We start from the raw sequence: 15,227 nt of genomic DNA, 5'->3' as shown, positions 1-15,227 counted from the left end.
AGTGATTTTGTGCAGCTTATTTTCTCCCTCCCCCTCTTCCCCTCAGCTTCACCTGGAGCAGCCCCGCACTCTGGCTCCTCTCTCTCAGTCCCACCTGAGGGCTCTGTTGAAGGACCTTGCAGACATAGAGAGACTCCTCAGAGACGTGGACCTGCTATCCGGCCTCGCGCGCCTGCTGCCCAAAGGAGCCTGTGCTGGTCGAACTCCGGCCTCCTCTACAAACGTGACCTGGCACCTGAACACCACCACCTGGGGCCCCAACACCACCGACACCCCCAAAGAGGAGGGGGAGGAGGGAGGAGCAGAGGGTGGAGAAGGGAAAGGGAAGGAGGAAGCAGAGAATCCTCACTCTCAGTTTTCAGCATTTGTGCAGCTGTGGGCCGGACTGCAGCCGATCCTTTGTGGGAACAACAGGTGAGACTAAAACCAGACGATGTGTCTGTATACAGGAAGTGAACTGACAGTTTAAGACCGTTTCCATAACTTCTTAAAATTCTTTTGAGACCATCCTTTCTCTTTATAGTAATACAATCGTACTCACTATTTCAACTGCTGAGAACTGCACAGTTAATTATTCACGAGATAATACAATATAAGTAGTTGATTAGTAACATTGATCTGTGCTGGGAGACCAAGCTGCATCCTCTGTTCTTGAGAAATGAAAACTAATGTGGAATTACAAAATCCTGCAGTTTGTTGAGTGTCATAGTATAAATTAACATGTTTACAGCCTGGTACAAAATACAAAATAGGTCTAATTGATTATTGTCCTTATGGGCCCACACATGTTTTATCTACATAGTTAGGCAGGTAGCTTCCATAATTAACAGGTGGGTGCGATGAAAGGGTCAAGAGGCTTAAAACCGGCCTCAGATCCAGCTCTCAGCTTGTCGTTAGGTTGACTGATTGTTAGGTTGAGACCGGATTTCCAGCCTCCAGAGCCGCCTGCTGTAACAGAAGGATGACGTCACTCTGCCTTCATCCATTGATATTTACAGTCTGTGGTTGAAACATTAATCAATAATTCAATAAAATCGTTTTCATTTCGAAAATCTCCTCAGATCTGAAAAAGTCTGTTCCAACATCTCGAAACACGAACAGCATCACCAAACATTTGCTACTCTGTGGAGGAGTGAGGTGTGAATTTGGAGATTTGGAGATCCATATTTAACAGACTTTATCACGAACTGTCTCTTAATACAACAAAGTGCACAGCGGGACAAATTAGCTGTCTGATAGTTGCATAAAAAAAAAAAAATCCTCAAACAGCTACAACAAGCACAAACACGGCCCAGAAGTTAACTTTAGTGGGGGGCGGCTGTGGCTCAGTGGGTAGAGTCATCGTCTCTCAAAGGGTTCGATCCCCAGCTCCTGTAAGGAGCGTGATGTGTCCATGGGTAAGAATTCATTCAATAAATCTAATCAACTAAAGCTCCCAATGCTCTGTCAGGGTCACAGCTCCGGTGGTCGACTGCTTGATGTGTGAATCGCATCATGGGGAAAAATAAAGTTTCAAAGGAGAAAAAAAGGAGAAGAAGTAGCTGAGGTCCCACCTGTCACTCGAAGAGGCCACGCCCCTAATTCCACATCACTTTAAGCCTTGCTATAATTTAAACATACACAGTTCGAGAAATAGTGAAATATAAAGACCAGGCTTTAAACGTGGAGTTCTGCTGTGAAGTTGGACATTTTAACGTGGGGATCTACAGGGATTTTCTCACTGCAGGAAACAGCCTCTCGTGGACTCAAGAAGACAGTTTTCTAAAATACATTGTAACAACTTGTGACAGTGACCATGTGATCTGCAGATCAAACACTGCAGCTCTGTGACTCAGCAGAAGCGTTCTCCTCCATCAAACGTTTTATGTTCATGCTGCAGGATCATCGAGCCGGAGGCTTTGAAGCAGGGGAACATGAGCTCACTGGGATTCACCAGCAAAGAACAAAGAAATCTGGGCCTACTGGTTCACTTGATGACTACAAATCCCAAGATCCTCTACTCCCCCATTGGCTCCCAGGTGGACAAAGTGATTCAGAAGGTGAGTTACTGTGACAGCTCTGTCCTCAGTCTTCAGGTGGAGCCCACAGTATTTTTGTTGAACGTTTTTAAACTTTAATGAAGCTGCATTTGTCTTTATTTTTCAGTCCTAATAAACTGTAAACACAGAACTTGAATGTGCTCACATTCAACAAAAAAGTATTTAATTCACAGATAAATATTTTCATTTTCTGATAATTCATTCATTATATTCATTAGGCACTAATATAGGATCTTTCAGGGCGCATTAGGGACATGTTGAGACAAAATGACTCTCACTGTCTTTGAACTGTGAGAAATGCTCAGGGGGAACATGCTAACTCCACACACAGAAGTCCTTTTCGGAAGGAAGTTCATCCCTGCGAGGTATCAGCGCTCAGGGAATTCTTATATTTAAGAAACTGCTGTAAACAGCGTTTTCATTTACAGGACCAAATGAAGTGTAGGATTTGTTTTCAGCTTTGGTGAGATGAGAGATGAATGCTAAGATATAACAGTGATATAAGACACATCAAAGAATCTAGCTTGTATCGAGCCTCAAGGATGGACAGGTATTTGTTTTCATGTTGGTACCAAATTCAAATACCAAATCAAAAATGAATGAATCCCTAAACACTGTGTGTATATCCAAGGCCTGATAAATCTTCTTCTGAGCCTCACAGCTCCATTGTTGTGCAAAAACACCACAGTGAGCCACAGTGTTGCACTGCTGTATGTTGTTTTTCTTGTATTATTTTTATTGAAATTAATGGCTTACGCGTGGAAAAACCTGCAGATGCAGTTTCAGTTACATTGATGGATGATGAATCCAGAAACAGAGACTCCACACATGGATAACTCGAGGGGAATGTTTTCATCATTCCTTCTCTTTCGTTTGAACAGATTCACATGAACACCAACTGATTAGTTTATTCACATGTCGTCTCTATCGGCACAAACGTGCAGATTAGCTTTCTGCCAGCGGCTCTGTAGTGCTGAATCTGAGCGAGTGGGCAGGAGACAGCGTGAGTGTTCATACAAAATCTACTCACACCAGAAAACATTAGTCAACTTTGTTTACTCTTTGCATGCAGGCAAATGAGACCTTTGCATTCGTGGGGAACGTGACACACTACACCCACGTGTGGCTCAACATCTCCGCTCAGCTCCGGACGTTTCTGGAGGAGGGCTGGCTGCACAACCGTCTCTTGTGGCTGCAGCAGGTACGAACAAGGCAACTCTTTTACAATCATTAACTCCTGTTGATCTCACACAGGTGAAGTTCACATTTTATAAAAGTGATGTGGTTATTTTCATAGCAGGAACACTCAGCATGGCCTCAGTGATGAAACCAACGGATGCCTGACTGTGGAACCACAAAAACACACACGTCTTTATATTTAAACTGATGTACTTTAGGCTCTGTTGTAGCTTCATGCTTACAATGAGCACATTTTCACAACAAAAATATGTTTTCCTTTCAGTAAGTCCACCCTCGTTTTTGCTCTACAGCTCATTAGGGGCTCGCTTTTAAGGGGTAATCTGTTTGCATTGTTGAATGTAACGGTGCACACACGTCCTCTCTGCAGCTGTCCTCAGAGCTGCAGCAGAACCCTGAGCTGTTGAATGGCACCGACAGTGAGCTGATGCAGAGTCTGATGGAGGGAAACTACAGTCTCCCTAACACCTCCACCCTGCTGGAACAGCTGGACACCATCGACAACGCTGCCTGTGGCTGGACACGCTTCATGTCTAAAGTCAGTGTCTGCGGGTGACCGTGGTTTCCAAAGAGACATGTGTCAACTTATTTGTTTAAGGCATATTATGACAACAATCCTAAATTAGTGATCATTTATAGTAAGTGCTTTTAAAGTTGGAATTAGCGAAAATGCTTTGAACGTCACAGATACTCGTGTTCCAGTGTGATGAAATAATCTTCATCTGTTTAAACTCTATTTTTTTTATTAATTCTTTTCTCCGGTTGAAAACACTTTGTGTCTTTGCCTTCTGATTCCAGGTAAGCGTGGACGTCTTTAAAGGTTTCCCTGATGAGGACAGCATTGTTAACTACACCCTGAACCAGGCCTACCAGGACAACGTGTCTGTGTTTGCCAGTGAGTCGTCCCTATTCGTCGGACTGTTCCTCAGATCTGGCTCTTTTATTTCTCCCGCTCTCTTTTTTCCAAAGCACGGTTTTAAAAACATGCCTTTGGTTGTAGTGCAAACAGGAGGAAACACTGATGGCCCATCCCATCAGCCTCGGTGATGCGTGAATAAACGTAGCGCATAACAGAGTAATTTGTGGCAGAATACAGCTCAGATTGACTCCCCACTCCTCAGCTTGTTTTGATCTGACGCTTTCAGAGCAGAACCAGCCAGACTTACACGCTCACTGACCAAACAGCAGTACGTCCTCCACCTACCAGTGCTCACAATGAAAGTGAATTAGGAAAACGTGGTCTCTCCTCAGAGTTTGATGTCAGCAAATAAAAACAATGATGGACTTTCTTACCTTCTATGCATCTCCTTTGATCTCTGTGGGGCGTCTTTCAGACGATGACGTGCTGCTCTTATTGATGTTTTTGTAGTTATAAAAATGTGGATGGTCTTACCCGCCACCTTCACGCCTGATTTTTGTTTGTTTCTCTTCAGGTGTGATTTTTCAGACGAATAACGACGGCTCACTGCCGCCGCACGTCCTGTACAAAATCAGACAAAACTCCAGCTTCACTGAGAAGACCAATGAGATCAGACGGGCCTACTGGCGTCCAGGACCCAACACCGGAGGGAAGTTCTACTTTCTGTATGGTTTCGTTTGGATCCAAGGTAGTAAATGCTTTCTGAGTGATTTATATTGATTTGACAGGTTAGAAGTAATTACATGGTAATATTTGGTGTGTTGAACTTCTTCTTTTGTGCAACTCGTGCTGTCTGCAAATGGTTCACAGCCTGAGCCATAAATCAACACCCAGACATGAGTCCTCAGGGAGCCAGACTGAGGTGTCAACGTCATTGTTTAGTATTTGTTTGACTAAGAAAAGGATTTCTTCCGGTAAAGTGCTTACCACTGTGCGCTGTGAAGAGGGAGCACCTGTGAAGACGCCAATGCTAGCTGCAGCAGCAGCACTTTCTCACTGCAGGTCATCTTTTATTCAGGAAGCAGAGAGCAGGAAGCTGCTTATCACACAGAAAGTTGATCCACAAAGATTCATCCAAACAGACAGGACACAGTCTGACAGAGACAATTTACAGCTGATATTTGATATGAGAAATAAACTGACAGGGCTGATTTACTGCCAGAGGTTTATGTCAGCGAACATTTTCTGACTGATTGTATTTGTTTAGGTATCGAGATTTATGGCTTCACTCCAACACCGTGAAAGCGAGACTTATGGTAGTTTTTTTTTTTTTCATTTAAATGCAAACACAACACTGTGTCAGGAAATACTTCCCCTCCTGCTATGAATCATAGACTGCTTATTAAGATAGACGGAGCAACAGTAACATGGGAGGGAAGCAAAAAGATTCAGAGCTCCTCCTGCAGGCTGGTTGCAGTATAGGTCACAAACCCCACATGCTTAATGTTTTTGAGGATAAACATCATTAAATATTGAAATTATACAGTCAGACATACGGGATAACAAAAAGACATTTCTACAAGAAAAAACATTGAATAATGATAACCATAAAACAAGAGGTTACACTGACAGAAGTCATATCATTAGCATGGATTTTTTTTATTATTTAGGATTTAGTTCAAAAGACTCAAAATAACCATCAGATTTAATTAAAAATTACTTTAAAGGAAGAATGGGACTTTTTCATCCAGTAGATGTCGCCCTAAAACTCAAAAATAAACTGCTGTTTGGACACACCTCCGCTCTTCTGAAGGCTCGCCTCTCTCCCAGTGACACCTCTCACCCTTTGCCACTTGGGTTCCCATGAAGGTCTAGAAAATGCACCATAAGCCAAAATAAGCACAAGCGACAGGCACAGTTGTTCTCGGCCTGAGCTGCAGTTACATGTGGACTGCATTCTTGTGCTAGCAGGCTAATGTTAACGTCTTTTAAAGAATGAATTTGGAAATGTTGCATTAAAAATGAAAACGTTTTTTATCTCTACATATTAAAAAAAAGGAAAATGTGTTTATCTTCAATGGAAATCTTTTTTGTTGTATTAACATAAAACATAATTCTCAAGGTCTTTCCAGGATGTGATACAAAAATGACTATTAAGGAACAACTTAAAACATGTTTTTTTTCAACATCAACTCATCTAGAGATGAACATTTTGTTGGTCACATATGGTGGAGTATTTTCAGATGTAATTTTCTGACTTTGTTTGCGATACACAATTTAAAGGGGAACAGGACAAACCTTCTGCCTGTTCATGCAAGCCAGCATCCTTCTGTGCACGCGTTTGGCTCCAGATAACATCATAGATGCATAGTGTCAGTGCCTGTCATGGGGCTTTTTTGGCTTCACTTCACAGAAGGAGACAGAGATGTGTTGTCCATATTTATATACAGACTGTGCTCTGAATAGTAACAACAGAAATCTCAATCAAAAGTGTTCACAATAACTTTTTCTTAATCAGAAATTGATTCAAAATACAATGTGTTAATCACCCCTTTAATGGGTCTGCACAACACAGTCAGGAACCATCACGCAGGCTCATCTCTCCATGTGATCAAGCACCTACAACAGAGGAGATACACTGCCAAAACAAAAACAAACTTAGATGCGGGATATTCAGAGAGAACTGTTCTGAAAACAAACAACAAAGTAGAAGGGAGCCAGACTGAAGAAAGATCATACAATCTCAGACAGAGAGATAAAAAAAACATTAAACCCACTGGGGCCTGTGTGACGAGTCGCTAACTGTTTCTGCAGCTTGGATGAAACTGTCAGCCTGAAGCTCGAGGGTAACATTACTTTTTGTTACTCTTGCTGCTACAAACAATACTGGACAATATTTCAAGATCCAAATTTCAGGAGACAGGAACATTTAAGACATGAACATAACACACAATGTTTCTTTTCTACTTTCCTCTCTCTCTCCCCCTGCTGTAGATATGATAGAGCGAGCCATCATCAACACGTTCGTGGGTCATGACGTGGTGGAGCCCGGTAACTACGTTCAGATGTTCCCCTACCCGTGTTACACCAGAGACGAGTAAGAACTGCTCGAACATGTCGTCTGTTCTTTGGTTCTGTTCAGATTGTTATATAAAATTCGTCAAGAAATCCCGACGCAGTGAGGGAACATCTGTTCATATGTTACACTGTTGTGTAAAAACAAATGTGAACGTGTTGTCATTGCATTAAAAACAGTCTGAACACCTCTTTTTTATTCTTAACCAGTTTTTTATTTTCTTCAAATAAAATACATAAATGAGCAAATTTATTGTGGGGGAGACATCAGATATAAAATAAAAACAAAAAGAGAATTTGTTTTCAAACACAATCCCATAAACCAAGAGAGCCAAATAAACTTTTTTTTTTTTTTTTTGCAGTGGTGTCTGAATCTTTTCGAGCACTGTGTTCATGTTTGCTCTTTACCTGACACACTCTACTGTTGTTGTTGTTTTGCAGCTTCTTATTTGTGATCGAGCACATGATGCCTCTGTGCATGGTGATCTCCTGGGTTTACTCAGTGGCCATGATGATTCAGCACATCGTGGCTGAGAAGGAGCACCGGCTCAAAGAGGTCAGACTGAAACATTGTGACGGTCTCTGATCTGGGAGGGCGAGACATAAATAAATCAACAGGACAATGTGTCAGAACGATATTTCAGTTGTTATCAGATAAGTCTTACGGTGATCTGTTTTTAATGTACAGACTCAATCTAACAAGAGACATATATACCCAATGCACAGGTGTCAGAAGTAATTCTAGGCCCCATAACGTTGCTTCCTATACCACTTTAAAAACCCAAACCCTCCTGACTGCATGTGATAAAACATTTGCAGCTTGCTCAGAATGTGCTGGGATACATAACGACTGCCCTGTCCATGTTTGCCATATTTGCCTGCGATGAATTCATTCACTTTTTGTATCCACTCCTAAACTCATCTGATCGCTGTTATTGGGGGAAACAAACACACCCATTCTCCGTCCAGAAACATCCAGTGTCAACCAAAACAATCCAGAGCATCAAAGTCAGAGAATAGGCTCTCTGCAGGCAGTCACCACCACACATGGATGGAGGCCGACGCCTGATATTGGGCTGCATTACTTTTGTTTAAGTCTGTCTCTCTCTTTTTTTTAAGCTACTGACTCTATCTGTAAACAATCCACTTAAACACAAAGTATCAGGTTGTAAAAATCCATCTCGTAACCAGCAGCTAAAGTTCATCATCCAGTCTAAGATTCTGACATGTTGCCGTGGTGACCCTTCCTCAGGTGATGAAGATGATGGGTCTGAACAACGCCGTCCACTGGGTGGCCTGGTTCATCACCGGCTTCGTCCAGCTGTCCATCTCTGTCACCGCTCTGACGGCCATCTTGAAGTACGGCCGCGTACTGCTCCACAGCGACCCCTTCATCATCTGGCTCTTCCTCACCATCTACGCTGTGGCCACCATCATGTTCTGGTGAGAGCTCACAGGAAACCCCAACTTTTACAATGAAGTATCTGAAAACGATGTAAAGTCGTGTGTAGGGGAGAAATGTCTTACTGACTTACCGTACTGTGCGTGTATTCATGGACTAACATGGTATGGGGACTTTTATGTCCTGATAGTCGTGTGCTTAACACTTGTTGTCTTGAGTCCACATATCATGACTGCGAGATTAAACATAGTTTATCATTAACTTCTTTTATATGTCATAGCTGTATGCACACAGAAGCTCTTTGTCCCTCGTATCAATGAAAATCCAAATTTAAGAAAAACTAATGTCGGGTCACTTCTTCACTGCATGACTAATGTCACAACAATTCATCATATTCTGGATGATGGATACATGGTCATATTTCACAAACAAGACAAGCTCATAATAATAAAGTGGTCCAGGCACAACTTGAACTTCTACAATCATTCCTCCTTCCAACAGAACACAAAATGTCTTGTCATAATGATGACATTGCAATATATTGGATAGCCCTCTTTTAATGCCGTCGTCCAGAGTGAAGGTGACAAAGGCTCGGATCAGTTTTGCTTTATTTAGGAAGGTCAGGGATGGGCACATTTTTTGCAATGTTGCTGAAGTGGTGAAGTAAGGTGATGGTTAAAATATAAGGCAAGGACGCTGTTTTTGAGTATGTGTGAAATAAAGCCTTCACAGAATATGTAAGGATGCTGAGTAAGACATAATTGCTTCTTTACATATATTTTTCTTCTCACATCAATCAGTTCAGAATTATGGGATTTGTTTACTGCAAATACTATTGTGACAATGATGACATTCAAAAATATTGATTAGTCCTATTTTAATGTCCTTATTTTTTTTATATCTAGAATAATTGTTGACCACTAACTGATAAAGAAGCACATGTGACCTTTTTTTTTTTCATCTTCTTCAGTTTTTTGGTGTCAGTGATTTACTCTAAGGCCAAGCTGGCTTCAGCCTGCGGAGGAATCATCTACTTCCTCAGCTACGTGCCCTACATGTACGTGGCCATCAGAGAGGAGGTGGCTCACGATAAGATCACTGCATTTGAAAAATGCATTGCAGTAAGGCTCTCTCTCTTTTCACTCTCCTTTTCTGTTTCAATCTATCAACATGTGAGGTCTGTTTGGAACTTGGCTCTTCGAATCAATGTGAAGGTTTTCTGAAATGATCCTGAGGTTACCGTGGTGAACAAACGCTTTCCTCCTTTGTCTCCTCAAGTCTTTGATGTCGACCACCGCCTTCGGCCTGGGCTCCAAGTATTTCGCTCTGTATGAGGTCGCAGGTGTCGGCATCCAGTGGCGGACCATCAGCCAGTCTCCAGTGGAGGGCGATGACTTCAACCTGGGTCTGTCCATGATGATGCTCATCATCGATGCAGGCGTGTACGGTGTGCTCACCTGGTATATAGAAGCTGTGCATCCAGGTATGAAATCATCTCCTTTTACATCGCTGTCGTCCAGTTATTCAGCTTTATCTGCTTTGATAAATGAGATTCACTACATGGCATCTTGGGATATGTCAGCCAACGAAAGATGCCCTGGTTGGATCCTTCGCTGCTCAGGGACAGGAGGACATATTTGTCCAAATGGGGGCAGCCCTCAACGCACTGCAGTGATATATTTGGCCTTCAAATGCCCCCTCGAAATGATGCAGCCCCTAAATTAGGACACAGCTAATGTGTTTTCTCTCTCCAACAGGAATGTATGGGCTGCCACGCCCATGGTACTTCCCTCTGCAGAGATCCTATTGGTCAGGCAGTGGGCGTGTGGAGACATGGGATTGGCCTTGGTGTGGAGGCGGAGCTGCCAGGCTCAGTGTGATGGAAGAGGATCAGGCCTGTGCCATGGACCAGAGGAGATCAGGTACATTCAAGAACAGACAGGTTGTGGAGGAGAGTCACATGTTTTACAGATCCAGGCCAAACTTTGAAGGGACGATGTCCGACTTTCAGAGTAGATGTCACATATCAATCAATCAATCAATCTTTATTTGTATAGCATCAATTCATAACAGATGTTATCTCGAGACACTTTACAAAAAGCAGGTAAAGGGCCTTCCTATTTGTCTGTTAGCATTAACAAATGTTACAGACAAACATATGAGCGTCACTTTCTCAGAATAAAACTAATTCATCTCTCCACTTTCCTTTCACCCTGTTTGCATGTCAGTGCTCAGACTTGCAAGTTTGAGCCAAGTGCCAAGACATGTTTAGGATTCTTTATGCAGATACGCTCCCACAAGTTGATCCTGCTATCTGTTTTTTAATTGAAGACAATATTTAATTCAGTTTAGAACCTCTGTTGGTTCTCCTTCAGTTGCCGTGACACTCAGTTATGACTCAGTTATAAACTGCCTCCCTGAGTCAGAGGGGCCACCTCTCTTCCTCCACATGGTGACAGGTCTAACAGTTAGAGGGAGAGGTCAAGCATGCAAAAACAACCATGTATAGAATCTCTGAGTCACACATTAACAAGCTGTCCTCAGTCTAAGGGATGTAAACACAGAGCTGAGAACAACAAACCTCGAGCATCCTCGACCTTTTGGAGGCCCTTGCTGGAGATCCTGATGAGTCGTGCGTTGCAGTAAGCCAGCCTGGAGGGGACAAAGGCGTGGACACGTTTCTGCGACTGGGAAGCAGGAGCGTGTCCAGATTTGTTTGACTTGGCTGGCCCACCTGGGGTTCTGACATAAGCAGGGATGGCATGGAGGCTTAGAGTTTTTATCCTGTGTATCCCCACTAATGATATGTACTTGTATGTTATGCAACATATACTTCTTCCTCTTTTGAAAATTCACAATTTAAAGTGCTTTGAAGATCCTAGGCAAAAAATTTTAATAAATGTAGTGTGAAGTAATTCCATTGCAAATCAGACAGTGTGTGTGAGTTTGTACATGTTTATGGAAAGTGTTGAAAAGAGCCAGAAGAGTTGATTTAAAGGGTTTGTAACCATTTAACCTTTACGTAGCACAGACCAGTATGTTTGTCTCTGCAGAGTTAAAAGAGAAGACAGAGAGCGATAAGAACATACATTTTGCTCTTTGGTGATTTGTGTTTTGCTTTGTTTCCTTCTTTGTTGTTTAAACCTCAGAGGAGATGCGGGGCATAGAGGAGGAGCCGAGTCACCTGCCGTTAGTCGTGTGTATCGACAAACTCACCAAAGTGTACAAAACTGGCAGCAAACTGGCTCTCAACAAACTGAGTCTCAACCTGCATGAAAACCAGGTGGTCTCCTTCCTGGGACACAACGGGGCGGGCAAGACCACCACAATGTGAGTGTGTGTGTGTGTCTGTGTGTGTGTGTGTGTGTCTGTGTGTGTTTCGATGGATAGAGTATTTAATGGGTCCCAATTGTCTTTTGAAAATGTTTTGCAGCTACTCAGCCAGACGCTCAGCAAAAAAAAGTTTTTTTAAAACAGCCAAAAAATCTGTGGACAGAGAATTCAAGTCCTCTTTTTTTAAACGTGTTTTGGCATTTTCCTTCAACAGGACAGGAGGAGAGAAAAAGAACTAGATAGAGTGGCGATAACAGTAAAACCCAGGGCCTCTGAAGCTTCGACTCAGCTTCTGTAAATAGACCAAACACATGCTCCAACACCTGAGCTACCTGGCACCCTAAATCAAATAGTTTTCATTAAGTATTTCCTGAACTGTTCCAACTGAGCAAGCAATGTCTAGTGAAACAGAAAGAGGATTATTTTTGACAAAATAAAATTAAAAAAAATACTTTAACTTTGTAAGACGTCACTTAAGTGACAATATGGACAATACGTCTCTGTCTTCACCTGTTGTACAACAGTGAAGCCAACATATATCTGTGATGGGCGCTGACATATGCGCTTGTGACGTAACTTGGGAACTGTGGAATTGATCTGTTTGTTTGTTTTGATTGGGGGTTTTTTAACTTGTTAAATTTCACTGCTGCCTGTCTTGGTCCAGATCAAATAAGTTCTTAATCTCAATGAGGGTTTTTAGACGAAATAAATTTTTAAACTAACGACAAGTAAGCATGACAAACTGCCTGTAAAGTATATTTTTATTATTTATGACAATAATACAGTTAAGCAGACTTCTGTTCTCCTTTTCCTTTTTGAAACCTTTTTTTTTTTTTTTCATTTTAATGAAACCAAGGAGATTTTGTGTTTTACATTAAATGAATGTGAATTTCCTTCTGTTTCACCATTGACTCTGTTTACATCACAGGTCCATCCTCACAGGCTTGTTCCCGCCCACTTCCGGCTCTGCCACCATATATGGTCACGACATCCGCACAGAGATGGAGCGTATCCGTCAGAACCTGGGCATGTGTCCGCAGCACAACGTCCTGTTTGACAAGCTGAGTGTGGAGGAACACCTGTGGTTCTACTCCAGACTCAAAGGGATGGACGAGGAGGACATACGCAAGGAGATGGACAAGTCAGTACACGTCCACTACACTCTACTTCTAATACATGCTGAAGTACACAATAACAATACTAATAAAACAATGGTAACTCTTTAAATCAAGGTCACATTATTAAATCAAGTGGATCCTACAGCTGCTGATGTGTAACTGTAGTCATTGGCACCGATACAGGAAGTGACATCACCTTCGTGTGTGTATCCATTTGTTCCAGGATGATTGTCGACTTGGAGTTATCCAACAAGCGTCACAGTTTGGTGCAGACTTTATCCGGTGGGATGAAGAGGAAGCTCTCTGTGGCCATCGCCTTCGTCGGCGGCTCCCGGGCCGTCATCCTTGACGAACCCACGGCCGGCGTGGACCCCTACGCTCGCAGAGCCATCTGGGACCTCATCCTTAAATACAAACAGGGTGAGCAGAAGACCATGAAGAGAGCCATGAATCCCAAATTTTCTTGAAAAGATTGTGATGACATGGAGCAAAGGTCTGAGATCTTATTAGAAATATAGCCTCCGTACATAACTGCTGGGCTATCCACATCTGAGTCCTTCACTCTGATTGTACTGACATTGGATTTTAAGAAACCACTGAGGACTCTATGACATGTTGTGGACAAAGTTTTGTCCACCATGATTGTTTGTTTCCTTACAAGAAGAGAAGATCAATCACAGTTGTTACATTTTTGTTGGAGCTTCTTGTTGTCATGTTTGGGACATCTTGTTTGTCTGCAGATGTGTGTGTAAGTGTGTGTGTTCTCTGCCTCAGGTCGTACCATCTTGCTGTCCACGCACCACATGGACGAGGCCGACCTTCTGGGAGATCGAATCGCCATCATCTCACACGGGAAACTCAAGTGCTGCGGCTCGCCGCTCTTTCTGAAAAGCACGTACGGAGACGGATACAAACTGACGCTGGTCAAGAAGCAGAGTGAAGGCCGAGGTGTGTGTGTGTGTGTGTGTGTTTTATTCATACATTGCATCAGGTATCAGTCCCTAAACGGCAAGTTGGAAAATGTGTTTTGGTGATTAATGTCACTAGGATGATTTTTTTTTTTTTTAAAAGTGATCTCAGTAATGAGGAGTTCCTGTTTTCTTTGATTTCTAAACCTTTATTTGTATTTCCTTTTTTTTTTTTGCTCTCCTGCCACTCTCTCTCTCTCTCTCTCTCTCTCTCTCTCTCTCTCTCTCTCTCTCTCTCTCTCTCTCTCTCTCTCTGTGTCTCTCTCTCTCTGTGTCTCTCTCTCTCTCTCTCTCTATCTCTCTGTGTGTCTCTCTCTCCCTCTCTCTCTCTCTCTGTCTCTCTCTGTCTCTCTCTCTCTCTTGTTTTTTTTCCTCGGTCCATCATGATCTTGTGTTTTCCTCTCATCCTGCAGGTCAGGGCGTCCAGCTTCAGCCTCCCTCCTCCGTGTCTCCGTCCTCGTCTCTGTCGCCGTGCTCAGAGGCTCGGGTCACTCAGTTTATTCGGCAGTTTGTGGCGTCCTGTCTGCTGGTGTCGGACTCCAACACCGAGCTCTCCTACGTGTTGCCCTCTGAGGCCGTGAAGAAGGGCTGCTTCGAGAGGCTGTTCCAGGTAAAATAAACAAACGTGTTTTTCATACAGCGTGAGGAGCATCTTTAGATCACTGACTTTTAATAAAATCAGTGTCATCCTTCCATTCAGTGCACAACTATAAACTTTCTACACACAATCAGTCTCTGTGCATTCATTAAACTGCTCTGAATTGACCTGCTACAGCTTTTGTTATATATGTTGTGTCTCCAGTAACAACAAAATTATAACGTTGCCAATGTATTTGACTGATTGGCACTCGTACTTTTTAAAGCTTCTGTATTTTTTAAATCTCATTTTCATAAAAAAAAAAAGACTGTATCATATTCAAAAATGCAGGATTGAAAAGGATCACACATGTTGCCTTATAGCAAAGTGCAGTCATTGGACTCTCTCCTGTGTTGTGGACGTGCAGGCTCTGGAGCAGAGCTTGGACAGCCTGGCTCTGACCAGCTTCGGGGTGATGGACACCACGCTGGAGGAAGTCTTCCTCAAAGTGTCTGAAGAGGACCAGTCTCTGGAGAACAGTGATGCTGGTCAGACCTGATCCTTCTCCTATGTGTTCACAAAGCTCAGAGAGTTTTTCAGAAGTCTGTCCTAACTTTGTAAAAAAAAAAAAAAAAAAGAATTCTGACAAATATGCAGCG

At 42.7% G+C, this 15,227-nt stretch overlaps 1 protein-coding gene across 1 annotated transcript in view; it reads left to right on the top strand.

The window, feature by feature from the left end:
• The window catches only part of abca2 (ATP-binding cassette, sub-family A (ABC1), member 2), a 70,322-nt gene that overhangs the window by 37,839 nt on the left and 17,256 nt on the right, over nucleotides 1–15,227 (top strand). The window contains exons 9-26 of the mRNA XM_079356577.1: nucleotides 47–414; nucleotides 1,880–2,039; nucleotides 3,112–3,240; nucleotides 3,607–3,774; nucleotides 4,035–4,131; nucleotides 4,670–4,843; nucleotides 7,090–7,192; nucleotides 7,612–7,726; nucleotides 8,423–8,613; nucleotides 9,543–9,693; nucleotides 9,851–10,055; nucleotides 10,330–10,494; nucleotides 11,722–11,902; nucleotides 12,834–13,046; nucleotides 13,247–13,443; nucleotides 13,798–13,971; nucleotides 14,405–14,601; nucleotides 14,996–15,116. Of these exons, the coding sequence (XP_079212703.1) occupies nucleotides 47–414; nucleotides 1,880–2,039; nucleotides 3,112–3,240; nucleotides 3,607–3,774; nucleotides 4,035–4,131; nucleotides 4,670–4,843; nucleotides 7,090–7,192; nucleotides 7,612–7,726; nucleotides 8,423–8,613; nucleotides 9,543–9,693; nucleotides 9,851–10,055; nucleotides 10,330–10,494; nucleotides 11,722–11,902; nucleotides 12,834–13,046; nucleotides 13,247–13,443; nucleotides 13,798–13,971; nucleotides 14,405–14,601; nucleotides 14,996–15,116 (3,109 nt within the window). The remainder of the gene's footprint in view (nucleotides 1–46; nucleotides 415–1,879; nucleotides 2,040–3,111; nucleotides 3,241–3,606; nucleotides 3,775–4,034; nucleotides 4,132–4,669; nucleotides 4,844–7,089; nucleotides 7,193–7,611; nucleotides 7,727–8,422; nucleotides 8,614–9,542; nucleotides 9,694–9,850; nucleotides 10,056–10,329; nucleotides 10,495–11,721; nucleotides 11,903–12,833; nucleotides 13,047–13,246; nucleotides 13,444–13,797; nucleotides 13,972–14,404; nucleotides 14,602–14,995; nucleotides 15,117–15,227) is intronic.

This window comes from Symphodus melops (genome assembly GCF_947650265.1).
Source record: "Symphodus melops genome assembly, chromosome: 1".
In the NCBI taxonomy this organism is placed as follows: Eukaryota; Metazoa; Chordata; class Actinopteri; order Labriformes; family Labridae; genus Symphodus; species Symphodus melops.
Note: the sequence above shows the minus strand (reverse complement) of the source record. Positions and strands in the feature narration are given on the sequence as shown.